The sequence below is a fragment of the Mastacembelus armatus genome, chromosome 18, assembly GCF_900324485.2.
Source record: "Mastacembelus armatus chromosome 18, fMasArm1.2, whole genome shotgun sequence".
NCBI lineage: Eukaryota > Metazoa > Chordata > Actinopteri > Synbranchiformes > Mastacembelidae > Mastacembelus > Mastacembelus armatus.
Window position 1 is genome coordinate 7,357,518 of NC_046650.1, and position 19,483 is coordinate 7,377,000.

Genomic DNA, 19,483 nt, shown 5'->3' on the forward strand with positions numbered 1-19,483 from the left:
ACTTGGCACGTGTCTTCCTCCTCTCTCGGGTTGTGTGAAAGCCAACACTCACTCCAAACTTTGTTACAGCTGGACACTTACCTGCAGCGTGAAGTCTGCAGTATGGTGCTTTCATTTGGGCGGCATTTTAGGAATTGTTAGGAATAGCAACGTAATACAGACTGTAACTGCAGAAAGGAAAACACTAGTCTTCCTTAGTAACTTACACATCTTTTCTTCCTTTTCTTTCTTCCAGACAGGCCAGATGAATCCCATGACACAGTTGTACTACAAGAAGGTGAGTCAAACATTGTTTCTGAGCTTTTGTTTTGTTGTTTTTGCAGCTTTATCCAGCCAAAAGCCCTCAGTTCAGCCTAAGCTTTATTCTAATTATAAGCTTAGAATGGATTTTTAACTTTGAAATAAATGGTACATCTATTAGGACACTGATGTGAGGTGAGTCCCCATAAGGTGACTATGTACATATTTTTTTTTCCCTCCCCACAGCGATGGACACCAACAAGATGTGCTCACTTTTGATTCTCAAGGTCTCAAAAGTACAGGATCACAACAAACAGACCCACACAGTATATCCATCATATTACTGTTTCACAGTGTTGAGTAATGAAACTATCCGTGAGTGCACACTTCACCGCTGCAGTCCTTTACTGTTACTTCATCACCAGAGTCATATTTTCAACAGCAGTCTCGGCCGTGAAACCCACGTCTTGTTCCGCTGTATTGTGATGATGGATGTCGGCTGTGTTTGAACGCACAGAACTATACCTAGAAAGTCAAAATCTAGCATTGCATGGGAAATGGCACATGTTTGTGAAAATGTCATTTTTACAAATAAACAAAGTCCTTATTTGTTTGCCTTATACGCCTGGGTGATCCCTAAAGCAAACACTGGCAGTGTGGTTCTGTTTCATCCCTGCATCAGTAAATAATTTCCCATAAACTTTGGTTCAGACTTTGTGGATACATTCTAATGATGCTCATTTTGCCCTGACAAAGTCTTTGTCTCTGAATTTTTCATAGACGATTTCGAAGAGGCAGTAAAACATATTGTCCTGTGTATATTATAGTAAAGGGTGTTGGTGAAGGGAAAGCTGTTTTTCTGTGTACTCTGAATGTGACACTTAGACATGACTAACTTTAAGTTCTTCATCTAAACTGGATTCATGTTGAATTGCAACCATGTAGCTGTCGTCATGTTGTCTCTTCTTTTTAGGCGACATACTCGCCGTACCGCGATCGCATCCCGCTCCAGATTGTCCGGGCTGAAGTTGAGCTGTCAGCTGAGGAGAGGGCCTACCTCACTGCTGTGGAGAAAGGTAAACACATACAACAGCTGGGGGGAGGGACACACTAATCTCCATTTTGTCTGAGAGCAGGCTCACATTTTGAACACCTCTGGTCTAGTCTGACTTCCTTTAGTATAATTCTGTTGTACTGTTGTTTTGATGCATTTCATGCCTTTTCTCTATGGTTAAAAGGATTATATAGAAATAACAGTGGGACTGCTGACTGTCTGCAAAGCAGTAAATGAAAGTTACTGTACCTTGTGGAAAACTAAAACTTGTTAAAACAGCTGTCTGCTCCTTCAACCACCAACTCAACCATCCTCCCTCTTTCCACCAGGGGACTATGCAGGAGTCAAACATGCCTTACGAGAGGCGGAAGTCTACTATAACATGGATGTGAACTGTCTGGACCCGCTGGGCCGCAGCGCACTCCTCATCGCCATCGAGAATGAGAACCTGGAGATCATGGAGCTCCTGCTCGACCACGGCATCCACACGGGCGATGCCCTGCTCTACGCCATCAGGAAGGAGGTGGTGGGTGCTGTGGAGCTGCTGCTGTCACACAGGAGGCCCAGCGGCGAGAAACAGGTGTGTGTGTGTGTGTGTGTGTGTGTGTGTGTGAGAGATTAAAGAAAAACATCTATGGATGTTTGTTAATCTGTAGCATCCAGACACATTCATGCATGTGTTTGCATTTACTCGATTTCCATGTCTCCATGTGTGTGCGTGTGATAATGAGCAGCACATCCATTCATTGTAACGCTCCATGTCACAGTCTGCTAAGAGAAGGACAATTTAACAGCTCGTCTTATAAACACGCTGTGAAACAGGATTTAGAAACAGACAGTATATTTGTCTGCATGCCGCCTTTGTGTGTGTGAGTGAGACAGCAAAAGAACATGTTGCACAGTTTAGTTAATGTGTAGGTGTTAAGGGAGATGAAGGAGGGCGGAGTCAGAGGAAGTAAAAGAGTGAGAGAAGATGAGTGACAAGAAAAAAAGAAATTGGAGGAAAGGGAGCGAGGACACAGAATAAGGTGATATTTTAGAATAAACAGAAACATAGACTTCCCCCTAGTACATTCATTCCTGGACCTGATGTCTCCATGGCAACCAAACCTTGGCTGAAGCAGAGGATTGTGGGAAGGATTTGGTCGGCTCTCAGTTGGACAAGGATGGGAACAAATTTGTTCTTGTTGTGTTTCTGTTTCTGTTTTTGCCTTTACTCTTTCATCTGTTGTTCTTTTCCTCTACTTCAGTTATTCCATCTACCACAAACAGTGATTATATATGATAATGTATATGACTGGTTATGGTATGGCTGTATATAGACAACTGAATGATCATTTATGCTACATTATTCAGCAATAAATTAAGAGCTGCAACAACTAATTGATATTGATAAAATTTGATTATTAAAATAACGACGATAACAACGAATGTATTTATTGATTAGATTTACACAGTAACTTGAGCATATCACTGAGCAGGCAGACTTCTGTTGTGTCTGATGTTGGTCCACACAGACTCTAAGACACAGCATGCTGTCACCCTTAACGTCTGGGTTTTTAAGCTTCATGTCTTTCTCCTGGCGCCTTTAGTTTTTATTTAGCCGCTGTGTCTGAAGCTGATGGTGAAAATGCTACACACACACACACACAACCACTGTTCTGATGAATGACGCAGATTGGAGTTGGTGTGGCTTAAATGTTTCTGCTTTCACATAAAAACTCTGGACAATGTCATGAGAATGAGAGAACGTCTGGAGTTGGGAGTAAGAGGACTGGCTGAATGTGAAAAGTTACATGTAAGACAGAGAAGGTGTATTTGTATAGCCCTTTTCAACAACAAAGCAATCAAAACTTATTTGCAAAGGCATAAACTGAGGTAGTGAACACAACATAAAATTTGATTCCCTGTATTAAAGTAGCTGTCAGTGTGTGTGTGTGTGTGTGTGTGTGTGTCTGCATATAATACCTATATTAAGAAGTGAATGTTGTGTGTGTTTTCTAAACTGCTCTTTCTCAGCTGACAGGTAGAGTCGATGCCTTTTATCTCCGCTTGCCGAGCAAAACTGTTGACCTTTCTGCCGTCCCTCTCTGACTCAATCTGACTCCCCCTCTTTTATTACCTCTGTCTCTCTCTTCATCCTCCTGCCTCGCTCCTTTTTTCAACTGGCCTCTCTCCCTTCATCTCTCTCTTGCTCCTTTCCTCTCTACGTCCATGATTAACTACAACCAAATGCAGTTATCTACATCACCCGCTAAGGAGAAATGAAAGGAGGTAGGAAACAAGGTCAGAAAGCAGGAAGGAAGTGATAAAACATAGAAAGGAGGATGGAATCTGAAGGTCTTTGCCGTAAGCATAAAACAACAGAAAGATGAAGGAGAGGAAGTGTTGTGTGAAAGATGGAGGGGGGATTGAGAGAGAGATGGTGACTGTAAATCAAAACCAAATAACAAAAGGAAAAGAGGGCAGGACAAGGAGAGAGGGAAACCAGACACAGAGAAGGGGAGGGAAGGAATAAGAAATTAGGGGACATGAGGAGTGATGGAGAGCAGAAATGAGGAAAATAGTCACAGAGTTTTACAGATGAGGATTCGGGGCTGCTTCTCTATCTTTCCTTTGATGTGTGAATCGTGTGGGGGGAAAAAGATTAAGTGTGCATGTGTGTGTTTGTGTGTGTTGCAGGAGTTGAAGATCATTTGTGGTTGTTTTGATCTCTGTGTGAGAGTGTTTGAATGCATATGTGCCTTTTTATCAGACTGTCTATTGACGTGAAGATACAAATGTGTTTGTTTTATTTAGTTTTGTATTTTTTTATATACACCTTTGTTGAAAACGTTTTGTAATATGACTTCAAGAGGCTCATCTGCAGTTCTGTGAAATCAGCAGTTCCTTTGTGGGATGTCTTCTCTCAAATTGCAGAATCTGCTGTGTAACAAGGAAAACTAGGCTCCTTTTGATACACAACAGAACCCATTTTCCTGCTGATTGGAAAATGTGCAGCAGTATCTCAGCAGGTTGCCTAGAATCACAAGTTTGGTGGATCGATTCCTGGCTCCACCTGTGTCCTTGAAATACACACTTAGTCTGATTTAGTCCAGTAGCTTTCACAATAGCTCACCACCACTAAAGTGTAAATGGATAATTGAGAAGTAAAATAAATATTAGGTAAAAAAGTTTTTTGTTAATATCTGGTGAAATATTTGGTTATTTTGCTGGTTAGATTTTAGTGGGTCCATTAGCGTCTTAGACTAAACCTTAAAAATGAAATCAGTCCAGATCCTAATTTTGTTATGGTCCCAGATTTTTGACTATTGAGTCCCTGGTCTGCGGATCAGATTGTTGAAATGGTTAAGATGGACGGTGATCATGATGAGCAGAAGGTTTGCAATATAGATGTATTTGCTAGATTCATTTACTAAAAAGGTGGAAATAACTGAGGCTTGGCAACTTCACATTGTCTTCATTCTCTACAATCTCTACGGGCAAACACAAGCTGACCACCAGCAGAGTCGCTTTATCATCCTCACAGGAGAAACAGTGACATTCAGGAAAAATGTGCAGCATGCTCCTAACAGTGTTGATGTTTTATGTATTAGGATCTGTTTAGGTCAACCAGGTCTGGGTTCCGTTCAGACACAGACTGTCTTTCCTTGGCTTTCTCTTTGATCAAATCTAAAATCAAATAAAATAAACAGTACTTTTCTAACCTGGTAGAGTGTGCTCTGACCAGTCCTGATCCCCTGCAGCAATACACGCAGGAAATATTATTGCATTAAACAATAAAATCCAGGCGAATATTATTTTGAACTGATCTGTACTATTTTTAATAAGTGATATCAGAATACACAATTTTTTTCTGTTTCTATTTATTTGTGTTTTTTTATGTTTACCTGTGTGTGTGTGTGTGTGTGTGTGTGTGTTCGTGTGTGTTTTTGTGTGTGTGTGTGTGTGTGTGTTTTCTCTTCCTGTTTCTTATATTGGTGAGTGATACCCAGCCCAGGGCTGCTGTTTTCACACTCCTTATCACGCCAGGGAAAAAAATACAGTGAGAGAATGAGAGAGGCAGAGAAAAAATGAGGAAACAATGTTTTGGCAGGAGAGAGGGGAACAGGAGAGACAGAAAAGGAGAAGAGAGATATGATGAGAGGAAGCAGATGGAAAAAGAAAGATAGCACGAGGTTAAGCAAGGAGAGAAATGTGGGGAGAAAACAAAAAGAAGAGGGTGTAAAGGAGGAAAAGAGCATTGTAGGTAAATGGAAGAAAAATGGAAAAGTATGGGGGACAGGAATGGGAACAGGAGAAAGAGGAGGTGAGGAGAAGGTGAGATGACTGGAAGACAGAGAAGACAGGGACACAGAGTGAAGATAAGATGAGAAGGGTGAGGAAAAGCTCCCTGCTTTGTTCTCCCTCTGAGAGATGAAAGCGAGTCCACACGTGTTCGCTCCACTCCTCCGTCCTCCCTTGTTCCCTCCTCTCCCTTAAGTCTGCGCGTCTCCTCCTTCTGATGTCTGGGAGTTGAGCTTGTGTGTATGTGTGTTTGTGTGTACATGCCTGAATAATAGGATTTGGATGCCTTATGTTTTGGGACATTCATGCACAATTTAAGTTTGATTCTTAATCTCTACGTTCAGTCCCCTCTATTAAACATTGATAAGTGGCATATAAAGATTTAGAAAATCAAGCTATAATGCAGTTGTGACAGATATATGCATTTACTGATGATGGATCCTGTGACAATATAGTCAAAACTATTGTAATCACATATAATAAATCTTCGTAAGGCTGATAAGACTGCTGCCAAATACTGTAACTACATTAAGAAGTGTATAGTTGTATACAACTAGATATCAGTGTGCTTAAGCCAATTATCCTGGTTATAAATACTATATAGTGGGTTTAAAGTACTTCCCTTAATTTGTTTCCCTGTGCTGTAGTCTTGTTGAAGCCAGAGTTTAGGTATGTGTATGTGAAACTGCATTGGACCGTCTGCTGTTGCTAGTGTTTATTTTGGAATTTATCTACCATTGATTTGTAAATCTAAACCATTATGACTGAAATTATATCTGCATCCAAAACAACCTTCCAGAATCCATTACATATGACAGCCAGATTTGTTGTCTCTGTGGGATTGCCAGGCAAACAGGAGAGTCTTCAGAAAGTCATTGCTCCATGCTTGGAAATGCAACCAGCCCTCTGGCACATTACCCCCTATAAAGACACAGATTGTTCTCTTTACATTTGGTCTGGTATTGATTACACAAACAAGATATATCTATATGTAATTGGTCAACTTTAGGGGTGCTATTATGTGGATGAAATAAATAAAATGTTGCCTTTGGTATGATCATAATTCATGAGCATGGTGTGTTTGCAGCTTCAAGACTCTGTCAGTGGTTCTTAACGTGTAGTCAAAAACACATTGTGCACACAACTGATATGTTGTAGCAGATATGCTTCTAAATTAACTTAGGAAATAATTACGTGGGGACACTGGGTCTCAAACCAGCAGACCAGCCAAAATATAGTGTAATTAATATGACCAATTAATTATTCCCACATCGTAAAAGAAATTATCAATCTAGATTATCAATTATGAAGAATGAGTTGTACCCTACAGGGAGCCTATCGCTTCACAACAGATACAGAGCTCTGTACTATGTGATCTGGATGCAAAAATTACTAATTGTCTCAAAGAACTACCAAACTTAAACTGGATGTTGTGAAAAACAACATTTAAAGTAATTAAAGTATAAATTGAGTGCACTCAGAGTAAGCAAGGTCATAAAGATACACTAATGAACTGTGCAGAGGGGATGTTGTAAGTCTTGTTTCATCAGAGGTCTGACACATCAGGGCACTGGTTTACTCAGGGCCTCAAACCTCGGATATAAGATAAGATCGGATATGATTACAAAAGAATCTAAGATTTAGAAGATGGCAGATTTTTTTCAGTGTCCTACAATCAATCACAGAATTTTGCTAAAATATGAATTATCAGTTTTCATATTGAGTTGAGTTGTGGAGTTGAAAAACCTTGACTGTATCCAGGATTTATGATTTATGAGTTAAGCCTGTGCCCTTGATGTTGGTATTGGAGTTGTTTGGGTAAACCTAATTTGTGCAAGAAAGGGGGTCTGGAAAAGGGAGAGTCGGTGTGTGTTGGTTATGTATGAGTCCATTTCTAGAAGAATGCGCATGTGATTCATTTCACCTTTTGTTTGGAAACATGGCAGGCCATTGGTAGGCCAAGCCTCTGGCTGTTTGTTTTAGCTGAGTTCTCCTTCCTCGAAGTGGTAAAACTGTCCCAGTATATGGTTATGCAAAGCAGATTTTTCTTGCAAGAACAGGACAGGGCTTTACATTCTTCTTCCTGGGTGATTTTAAAGGTTCTTATCAGTCTGCTGTTTTATGTTTGCTGTAATGTTATTCTTTTTCCCCTACAACCACTGGTTCCCACCTGTATCAAATTAAAATCAAAAGTTATTAGTGTGATAATGTTTTAATATTATTATCCTCAAAGATTAAATGAGTTGGAAATGCACAGAGCTCTGTTGCCTTAAAGGACATCCAGGGTTACATAGAGGAGTCAGCAGTATTTTAGTTTATAATGATAATAGAAATTTGACAACTGTAATGGAAATATGTCCAGGGCGATGTATTATATCACAGATATTATATCATCTGCTAAAAGATTTCAGTACTTTGCAAGAATTAATGGAAGCTATTGGCTGGAAAGGTGAGAATAATGTTGGAAATCCAAATATTTTATACAGCAGTTCAGTAAATGCTCAGCTCTTCTGTTAACTCTACACAATCTGTAGTTAAAGGACTCATACAATTACACTATTTAAATTACAATATATTCTTATCCTTGCTCCGTCATTCTCCAGTGACAGACACGCTGTTTTCTCTTGGTAATTAAACACACTTGCTCTGTTTTTCTCAAACACCAGGTGTTCAGAGACGTATCAGTGAGGGATGTTATGGGTTTTGGTGATGATGTGCCTTTAAATAAATGTACCTCTGCAGCGTTGTCAGGCAGGAAACTTCTTTTGTTGAATGCATCACACTAATTTGGTTTGTTTTAATCTTTTTCATGTAAGTTTAATTTGATTCATCATTTAGTTAATTTGTCTTTGCTTTCCTTTTCGGGGCTTTTGAATTGTAAAGATCTTTTTAAGGTTTTTTTTTTTTTCCACGCTGCTGTTCAGATGACGCTGGATTATTAAATATCAACAATCAGTTTCATCTATTTGTAATATGATGGAGGGCTCCTTAAAATATATTGTAAAAGAGCTGCTGTTCTCTGTTTTTCTCCAGGTTCCCTCGCTGATGATGGACAGTCAGTTTTCAGAGTTCACTCCAGACATAACTCCCATCATGCTCGCTGCTCACACCAACAACTATGAGATCATCAAGCTACTCGTACAGCGGAAGGTGACTTTGAGACAGAAATGATTTTTAAAATGTTCATAGTTTGAGCTTTAATTAGAGGTAGATATATTTTAATACATCATTTAAAAATCATACTGAAAACAGATTTTAATTTAGCTGTATTCAAAATGATTTAATTAATTGTATGATACAATAGCTGTCATGCTATAACTTTTATTATGTTATTGTTCTGTGTAGGTCACAATTCCCAGACCACACCAGATAAGATGTGATTGTGTTGAATGTGTCTCTAGTTCAGAGGTAAGTGATTATTTCTCTGACAGTGCATGGTCTGGTTTTGGTTTGCAGTAAATCAATATTTGAATGCACTCTAATTACTCCAATTTGTGTGTCAAGCACTGACATTTGTTTTCCGCATCTTTTCTGGAGCAAATCGGATACCTTGCATTTCCTCTGCCCTAAATGAACATCTTCTCTTCATTAATTTTCAACTCTGCTCACGTTAATCTTTTGCCTGAATTGTAAACAACTTGGAAATAGGAAGACATTCATTTACATTTAATGAAGCCATGCAGTGAGGCTCTGCTCCCTGCAGGCTTTGTAAAATGTGACCTCTGGTGTTGAACCCATTTATCCAGGATGAGTTTGGGGTGAGCAGGTCTGGGTATCATTTTCAATTTCAGTTCCATTACTGTAAAATACTTAAACCAAGGTCTAAATGTCGATTTAACACAAGAATGTTGCTTACATGAAAAACAGTAGATTAAAAAACTAATTACAATTTAAATGAAGCAATATTTTTATTTATTTATTTCATTTATTTTTTGTTGCATTTTTTAGTTTCCCAGACTAATCTGACAATATAATAGGATACAACTGAAAATGACTTGGACCAAATTGGACTTGACTGAATATGAGTGGAAAACAGTTAAAAATTAAAAGCATAAATACATGTCATTCAGATTTAGTTTTCTAAATACTTGACTGTCTAAAGCAGTGCAATGTTAAAAAGACTCTAAATCAGACTTTTGTAACTATACAAGATTAAGTGACTGATTTTAAAAACCTTTTTCTGAGTAGTACCTTTCCTGTTGGTTGCCTTGGGCATTTTTTTCATCTCTGTGCCTTGTCCTGTAGGTCGACAGCCTCAGACATTCACGGTCGCGACTCAACATCTACAAGGCTCTGGCTTCGCCCTCCCTCATTGCACTATCTAGTGAAGATCCCATCCTTACTGCCTTCAGACTGGGCTGGGAGCTCAAAGAACTCAGCAAGGTATTGATACCGGTTATAAAAATGAGGCACCAAGTTAAAATATCACCCTATGGTACTGATCCACCTCCAGAGTAGTTTCAGTCCTTCTTAGCCTTAATTCCCTGAACACATCTTCTCTGTGAAAACAGCAGCTTCCAATATATGCTACTCATTTTAAAGTCAAAGTTTTGGACCATGGAAGACCCACCATAACAGGTTTCCCATTACTTCCTATAAACTGTAATATCTTCCATTTCTCAGGTGGAGAATGAGTTTCGTCAAGAGTATGAAGAGCTATCTCAGCAGTGCAAGCGGTTCGCCAAAGATCTTCTGGATCAGGCCAGGAGTTCTAGAGAACTGGAGACCATCCTGAACCACAGAGACAACGACCAGAGTGAGGAACTGGACCCCAGGCAGTGCCATGACCTGGCCAAGCTCAAACTAGCCATCAAATACCACCAAAAAGAGGTAGAGACCAACCCGTACAGTGATTGCTAGTCAGGGAATCTCTGAAGTGGTGTGGAGTTTTGAGAAGGTTTTTTTTTTTTAACCCTTTAAAAAAACATCTTCTTTGGTTATTGAAAACGCAGCCATATTTTGCTAAACACAGCATTGTTTGTGATTGTACTTCTATGTGCGTTACAGTTCTTTCTGTGGAAAATTGAAATCCATCCTGCAGCCATTTGTGGGTAATGGACACCAGAACCTTCTGTCCTATTTAACACACACAGTCTTGCAGTATACCGTTACTTTGTCTTTGAGGAGTTCAGGGACTTAATCAATCTCCTCGGGGGACTTATAGGAGAGAGAGAAAGAATACATGAGGATGTTTGACATGGAAAAAGACAGGAAAACACAGAGTGGCTTAGTGAGTGGGTAAGATAGAGAGAAAGGAGGGATAGTGAGTGAAAGCTGGAACAAATGCCAGATACTGGAGCAGATACCAAGCGAGCAAAGCAGGTTTAATGGCACAAAAAGAGAGACGAACACAGAGCTTAGAGGGATCAAGCAAGCACATGAGCGAGACAGAAATGGGGATGTGATGGGATAGAACTGGAAAACAAAACAGTTTGAAAAGCCCAAGGTGATCTGCGTGTGTCTCTGTCCGCCTGCTTGTCTATTCCCTGCTTTTTCCACCTTTCTGCGACAGAGAGGTATTGCCAGAGTGATAAAGCAAGAGTGAATGGACAGAGCAAGGGGATGAGACGAAGGATGAGAGCAGACATGAGATGATAGTAGATGCACTGAGGGAGACAGAAACATAAAAGCGGGAAGTGAAGCACTCTTGAGCGTGAGACAAAGGTGAAAATCTGAAGAGGGAAGATACAGCAAGTGCTGTTTCTGTGAAAACAATAATTAGAACACAGAATAAACAGACGTCACACAAAGATGCACAAAACTGTAGACGTCACACAAAGATGCACATAACTGTACTACATATAATCCCAGAAAAGATCATCTTAAAATTGTCACCTAAATATTATTCTGTTTGGGAAAAAATTAAATCTTTTATTTTGAAAGCGTGACACCTATGGTACTGAATCAGACAGTCATCATCTTCTCTGCCTGCACTTTGTTGAAAGGCCTGTTTGGTAGAGCGAGTTCAATTCAATAGATAGATAAACCTTTATTGATCTGTCAGGGAAACTCAGGTGTTACAGCATTAGATTAAAACATTATAATAAAAATAGTAGAAATAGAGTATGGAGGTGGCAGAAAAAAATCTGCGTCAGACACAACATGATAATAGCATTAATATTAATAATGCAAAAAAATATGTACAAGTAAATGAGAAATATCATATAAATATATGTTTTTTTAGTAGATCTTTGATGCAACCATGAAAGAGGCAGGAGGAGAAGCAGGTGGTGAGGTTTTCAATTTGATTTATAATTGTAATAAATTAAAGACAGAATGGTGAACAGGGAAGGATAGAGGCTGAGTTGCTACCTAATATCCATCCATCCATTATATTCGCTGATGTTCAGGAGCTTTACCTCCGACTTGCATCACTGCAGCCGTATTATCTTTTCAGGAGCAGGAAGGCAACTGCAGTATGGAGAAAGGAAGAGAGGAAGATACAGGGCAAGAGGTGAGGTTAAGTCCAGTACTGGTACTGTACATTATTTTTAGAGGTTTTTGGCTCTGAATTGCTAGAGTGTTGTAAACACATTCATTTAATGCAGGAACATCAAATGGCTGAGACAGGCAGACAAAGAGAGAAAGAGAGAGAGACCAACAGGTAAGAGAGATTAAATGTTAGCTTGTATTGGTCTTTGTAAGTTGGATGTACATCAGAGATTTGACCTTTTAGTACAGTTTTCTTGTAGTAAGTGAACTGTCGTGGCTTTTAGGGGGTTCAGAACATGCAGGAACAGCACAACTTTGTTTTTGATTAATTGATTAATCTGACTTTTCAACACTTTATTGCCAAAATATGAACCTTAAGTTTTCTACACATGTAACAAAAAATTAAACAAACTCTGACATGCTTTCAGACATGCGTTTGAACATTGCTAGATATTATCCTGGTGCTGCATGTGAAAACGCAATTGTCTGAACACAGACCAGACATTACACAGACTTTTGGCCAGCAAGCTTGATTTTATGGATTAGTTATTGCAGCCCTAGTCCTGTAACAGTCGAACAATTTAGAGCACATGAAATAGTCATATGCACCGCCATGCTGTCTCTCTGACTGCACAAGAAAATCACACTGTAGATGCACCGTTGTCCAGTGCTTTGGCAAACCAACACGCAGACAATAGACACCGTCCTGGGAAAATAGTCAGTTTGATCAAATATCTACCACGACAGACACAGGCCTTGAGAGGACAGTGAAAATAGTAATTTGCTGTCAGAGGTAAAGCTCCTGGTTTGCTGACTATGCAAAAATTGGAAGAGACACTTCTGAGTGGGAAGATTGACGCCATAGTGAACAGAAAGTCACTTTACATGCAGCTTTCTATCTTCTGCTCATACAGTAACAGTGCAGAAGCTGCAGGGATCATTTATGGACTCATTGTGTTTGTAGAGGCATGTCGACTATTTGGGCAAGTGGCAACTCTGGTCAGGCTGTTGTTGTTAGTCCCCATTTCATCCTCTGAGGCAGAGAGAAGTTTTAGTGCCCCATCAAGACTTGGCTCTACTCTACAGTGACTCAAAGCAGACTTAACTATGTCACGGTCTGTCATATCCATCTGGAAAATCCTGACGTCAAGAAGTCAATTAGCAAGTGATTTGTGGCTGTGAACGACAAAAGAAAAAAAATATTTTGGCTTTCCTGTCTAGATTGTGAACCATGCCTTGAATATGAAAGGAAGGGTTGTAAATTATATTGCACAAACATTGCACTGGCATTGAGGATAGGCTTTCTTGCAACACCTTGTAGTACCATGTTTATATTGGTTGACCTATTAACGGGCTTGTCTATTAATGCACAGAAGCACAGATATTGACGCATTTTATTTATCTGTTGTTTTTGATCCCAAAGATGTTGTTACACCCCAGTATTCATACAGTATGTTACTGCCACAGGTACAGTGGAATTGGCCTATATTTTAGGGGATTGGGGTGGGCTTAGGATAATAGTAGCAAATCTAACGCCTTCCCAAACAACTGTGATGACGTTAACATGCTAACTAAACATGAGGATATATCCTTTCTTAAACTTTTTGGAGGATGGAGAGGTGTCTATAAACAGCGGGAGGAGTGAGTGACTTTTTCATCCTTGAAGGCTTGATTATATGAATTAATAAGGATGGCAGAATGGATAAGAGGGCGATAAAGGAGAAGTGTTTTTCAGGCCAAATGATTTAAGAGGACCGAGGAATGGATAGACAGAAAAGTGAAGTGCTTTCCTTACTCAGGCCAGAGTTTTGACACAGATTAAGATTTAGAAGGAAGCTTATGTCCCTGGAATGATGGGACATAAGGAAGGGGGGTAATGACTGATAGGTGAAGCAATGAAAGGTGACTTTCCCGAGTAGAGGTAGTGAAAAACAGTGGTGAGGTGAATGGAATGTGCTGAGTTACACGTGTGTACTAGTAACAGAGATGATGATTTTAATACATAATGTCAGCCTAATAAGATGGCAGCAATGACTGACATTAGCATAGAGAGCTTAAAAAAGAGGTTTTAAATAGGCAACTCAGTGTGCAATTTAAACATCAACTCCCTGTTGACAGGATGTTTTATTATTGCTAGCAGTGAGAAATAATGAAACAATTCTCCTTAAATAGATTTTATTTATCTGCATGTGTTTTGTATATATACACACATAGCACAAACAAAGAGAAGCAAAGGACATGTTGGAAGAGTTGAACATGTGTTTTTTTGGGATGTGCAAAGCTCCTGCATAGAAACCAAGTTTATATGAAAAGGTTGATATTGTAATTGAGTTGGTTCACGATTCATTAGTGAGAGTGCTCTGAGTAAAACCTGCCAACTTCCCATTGTTTATTTGATCTTTTTTTATTGAGCATGGGAGGCCAAACTAATTTTAAATGAAGAAATATTATAATGTTGATTATAATTATAAAATATATTTTTGGAGCTAAAGCTCTCTTTAGTGATTTTTGAAATTCCTGGTTAGTTATCAATAGGCTAATTGGTAAATAAACCTATAGATTCAGCACTTCAGTAAACAGGGTTTGCACCAATGCCTAATGAACGGGTTGGCAGTAAATGTATACTAGAACCACTAAAACTTTCCAGTGGTTCCGTGACCTTTTCCTGTGTTGTCATTCATTGCAGAGCCTGCTATGTATTTGGGGTTAATAAAACTGATCACAGTGGCAGTAGCAAAAGAATAGACCCTCTCAAATTATCATCCATCACACAAACTGACATGTTAAGGGTTTTGTTGATGCATTATGGATGGGAGCTCTAAGGACCTAATGATGAGAAATGTAATTTAAGTAATCTTCTGTAGGAAAAATCTCTTGGTCTAAATATTTTCTGCAACCAGTCTCATTATTTTCCCACTAGTCAGTCAAAAGAATGTTTTCCTCGCTGTTTTGCAGCGTAGACAGTAATGTACTAATTAAATATCCATCATGCCTCCTTGCAATATGACACAGAAACTCAGAGGAACCCATCTATGGTCTGCTACCATCTACTATACCTCGCTGGGAGGTATAATTGGCTGTAGTTCTTAGAGCAAGAATTGTACGCAAAGTATAAAGTCTTATTTTTCAAAACATCCTGTGGTGTTGTAGACACTGTAGAATAGATTCATGGTTCTAAAATAAGGCCATCACAAATTTGGACTGAGAGAGAAAGAAAATAAGGAACATGCTTAAAAAGTTTTGGAAGTTAGAGAGCAGATGAAAAGAAAGGAGGGAGGAAGTGGGAGCTGTCAGTGGTCAACAAGACTTTGGTTGTTGTTGAGAAGCAAGATGTAAAGAGGAGAGGGAGTGTTAGCTGGAGAAGGATGAAGGGATGAAGAGGTAAGAGAGCTGCAAGGAAAATATGCATGTCACCAAGTATCTACCACCGTCACAGACAGTGCCTGGATGGGAGAAACAGACAGTGTGGGCTGAGAGACTTTATGTTCTTACAGTGGAAATGTTGTGTAATGCCAGTTATCCCCCCTCCCCACATACCCAGATTTCATTAAAATCAGTCTGCAGACTACAGCTGCACTAACAAAATTAGAATTGTGTCACATACGTATTCACGCCAATAAACATCACTGAAGTGAAAGAAACAGATGCAGTGAAGCACAGAGATAGAGGAGAAAAGAAAACAAGAAAAAAGTAATATGGAGAGAGAGAGGTAGCTGTCGGCGAAATTCACCCATATCCCTAAGTTTTTATAAAGTGAGAGACAGAAGAGGAGCAAGGGAAAGACATCAATGGAGGAGAGAGCCGGTGGGGGAGTTAATGGATTTTAGAAGAGAGAGAGAGAGAGACAGATGTCAACAAAAATATGTCTTCTTCGGTTGTCGGAGGAGGAATCAGGGGAGAGCAGATGGGTGGCTGACCAGTATTACATTACTCTGCTCTGATTTTCTCTGTTTTCTTGCCAGCTTTGAAATAGATTCAGCATGGAAGAGAAGAAAAAGTGAAAGATCAACAAAAAGAGCAAGGATGAAGGAATGTGGTGAGATAAAAAGGTAGAGGAACGATAGGTGGGTAGGCAAGGGAAAGAAGCAGCAGGAAAAGACAGGAGGGTGGATAACAGAGAGGGATGAAACAATCTTGGATAGATTCTTTTCACTGTATAGGTATCTGAAATCAAATAATATCTGTCTATCTTTTGTACCTTTTAGCTCCTTCGTGTAATGCATGAGCAAAGAGTTCAGTTGGTCAAGAGAAGAAGAGGGGGACAGACTTTTCTGGTCTCTTGTCTTTGCATCACTTTACTTAGTGAGCTCTGAGATAATTGTAAAGTGTTATTTAGCTGTGTGGTTTATGGAAAACACACACAGTCATTATGGCAGCATGGTGGAAACAAATTAGGGCCCATTCATAGTCTTTTATTTTGTGAATGTGTTTTGTATTTGTAGTGTATGGAAGTGAAATCTGGAATGTGGAAATGAGCTGTTGGTTGGGGGTTACAATAGCATTTATTTTACAAATGATTAAAACATAAGACTTACCTGTTTAAAGCTGTGATAAAGTTTTTCATGGCAAGTGTATTAGCTCTTCAGTCACTCCTTGTAAGTGTTGTATAGTCTTCAAACACACAGGTGCATTTTTATGCTTGAATTGTTCGAATTTCTGCTCTTGCTGGTGTTTTGTACTTCATGACATAAAAAAAGTTGCATACACAAAGACCAAAGTGATTAGAACATGTGGTTAGAAAGGATGCAGGCAGGAACGCTGGCCCCTGGATGCCATGGCGACGACAGATGTTGACAAACAAACAGATGCTACATTAGCCTGTCCAGATGCCCTTTGTGTGCATCTGCGTGTATGTTTATGAGTGAACATGCAGATGCTTCTTCGCACGCACGTTTGCGTGTGGGTGTGTGTTATTTGCCCTGTCCCCTTCTGTTTTACAAAATAGTGTCTTCTAATTTGGGTGTTTATGTGTGGCAGTCTCAGGAGATAGCTGATGAACACTGTCAGTACACTTATGTAAGCCTTCCACGTACTGCAGCCTCATTCCCTCCTCTCCCTCTTCTACCACGTCCTTTACCTTTGCTGTCACCCTTTCTCTCCATCTTTCTTCCTCCAGCTTCCCATCTCTCCGTTACTAACTTCATCTTCTGCTCCCTTCTCCCTCACATTCATTTCTTTCCTTTTGTATTTTCATTCTTGCAATATTGACCTGCTATGTTTCTCTCCTTCTCTTTCTTCTTTTCTCTCCAAACCCCTCTGTCTCTCTTCTCCTTGCTGCTGATTTGTTCAAGTCTCTCTCTCTTTATCTCCTCTGGTCTGTCACCCTTAATAACCTCTTTTTAGCTTTTTCCCTGTGTGTGTCGTCGGTGGTGTGTGTGTTCTTGTCTTTTTGCATGTGTTGGTGTGTATGTACTGTATGGAAGAGACGGAGGTGTCACCCACTAAGTGCTGCTGCACTGTTTCACCAACACCAGGCTTTTAGAACAAATTATATAACGCTGTGGCTGTGTGTGTTTGTGATGAGAAACTGAGACCTGCAAATCCTTTGTTGTCTCAGTGTTGTTCCACTACAAATCACACTGTTTGCTCTCACTGTCTCTGTCTCTCTCACACACACACACACAGGCTGTATCTGTATGCATACATATGCATGGTAGCGTGTGTAGACATTTGTGTTTTATGCTTCTGTTGCAGATTAGTTTGATAAGGATACATTTCTGATGTATGTATGCATCTGTCTTCAGCTGTGTTTCTTGTTGGAAAGGTTCATTATCAACAGCATGAATTACAGATTAGGTATAATTTTGGTCATTCGTGTGTATCCTGTTTTCTTTCATTTCCCTTGATGTGTGTGATGGAGAACTTGAGCCCATGTGTGGCAAATTGAATTGATCTGACATAGTTTAGAAGGGCTAACACCTGTTTGTATACAGGTGTCCTACAACCCACACTGCGTGTCAGGACAAAAACCAAACCATGAAGTCCATAGCTCTCTGTGGACCTCCATGAAAAACTGTGGTGAGACATAATTATGAAATTATTTTGGAAGCTTTACTTGTTTCAGACAACTAGGATTCATCCTTGAATTGGCTGTCTGGAAAGACTGAGTAACCGGGCAAGAAAGGTCTTGGCCTAAGAGAGTTTCAGTCAGAGCTCCTCTGCACACAGTGAAGAAGATTCTCCTGTCCTCTCCTTTCATTTGCCTTGCCTCCTCTCATTGCCTTCTTTCCTTTCTTGTCTCTTCTTATTGTTTTTTTTCTCCTCCTGTTTCCTTTCCTCTCCTTTGTTCTTGTCTCCCCTCCTCTTACATTTGGCAGTTGTGGTCACAATTATCGATCCAGCTTTTAACCTTTTGTCCAATAAACTGACTAGAAAGACACTTTGAGAAGGGGAGGGGGGAAGAAGGGGGAGAAGACATTTGATGTGTGAAGAGTTACGTAATGCCGAAGTAACTTTGGGTTTCGACTCAGTGGTTCTAACTTAATGGGTAAATCACGCACACGTGTCATGGGTTACCCATCATGCTGAGGGCCTTTAGAGCCAAAATAAACTTTCTGATTGGCTGTTTGACACACAGGAACCAGTGAGCTATATCCAGCTGGCTGGCAGGGAGGTGTAGGAATGTGGCAGATACCCTTCACAATACCTCTGCAGTGCATTCTGGGTTGTTCTAATAAAAAAGCTTTTTGGGGAAAAGTGGGAATGGCTGCAAGAGAAGAAGCAGAACAGGATGGTGAGCAAAGAGGTAGCAAGGAGAGGAAATGAAAGCAGAGGAAGAAGATAAAAGGTAGAAAAAGGCTGAAAGAGGAATGACAACAGAATTTAGTGACATCTGATTAGGGTGATGAACAAGGGAAACAAGTTCTGAGTTTGCCAACAATTTATGTACTAGGAGTATTATTTTGAAAAAGCAAAGCCAAGCTTGTTGGTAAGGCACTTTATTAACAGATGATACAGTGCTGGATGTTGGTGACAAGTTGATTGTGTCATCATTGTGTTTTATGCTGGTGGGAGGCTGTATGTTATCGTCTGCAGGCCTGCTATATTTTCTCCCCGATTAGTTGTTTTTCTTTTTCTGTCCAAAGAAACTAATGCATTCTCTACGAAGAGGGAATAATGAAAGTCTAAAGTTAGATCAGGTCATGTTCAGGTGTAATCAATGACATCAGTGCGTTTCAGGGTTCGGATTGCATGCGGATGTTTGTGCGGACCTCTGCTGTTGGATTCTGTCTATCCTTTAAGTCTTAGTATTTTGCAGAACCATTAAATCAAAGCCAGTCCTGAGTTTAGACCCTATTATTATTCATGCTGAGATTATGGTATGTGTGCTGAGCTTTAACCCCACTTCAAATACCTTTTAATAATTAAAACTGCCTTTTAAATGTGAATTGCATCTAAATGGATCATTGGTATTTATTAGTGTTGAGGCAGAAATAATGAAACGTGCATGCTTACACACACTGCAATACA

At 39.7% G+C, this 19,483-nt stretch overlaps 1 protein-coding gene across 1 annotated transcript in view; it reads left to right on the forward strand.

Moving 5' to 3' along the window:
- The first annotated feature begins 244 nt into the window (after window positions 1-244).
- The window catches only part of trpc5a (transient receptor potential cation channel, subfamily C, member 5a), a 50,947-nt gene continuing 31,708 nt past the window's right edge, over window positions 245-19,483 (forward strand). The window contains exons 1-7 of the mRNA XM_026333539.1: window positions 245-277; window positions 1,214-1,316; window positions 1,624-1,874; window positions 8,615-8,731; window positions 8,927-8,989; window positions 9,827-9,964; window positions 10,205-10,411. Of these exons, the coding sequence (XP_026189324.1) occupies window positions 245-277; window positions 1,214-1,316; window positions 1,624-1,874; window positions 8,615-8,731; window positions 8,927-8,989; window positions 9,827-9,964; window positions 10,205-10,411 (912 nt within the window). The remainder of the gene's footprint in view (window positions 278-1,213; window positions 1,317-1,623; window positions 1,875-8,614; window positions 8,732-8,926; window positions 8,990-9,826; window positions 9,965-10,204; window positions 10,412-19,483) is intronic.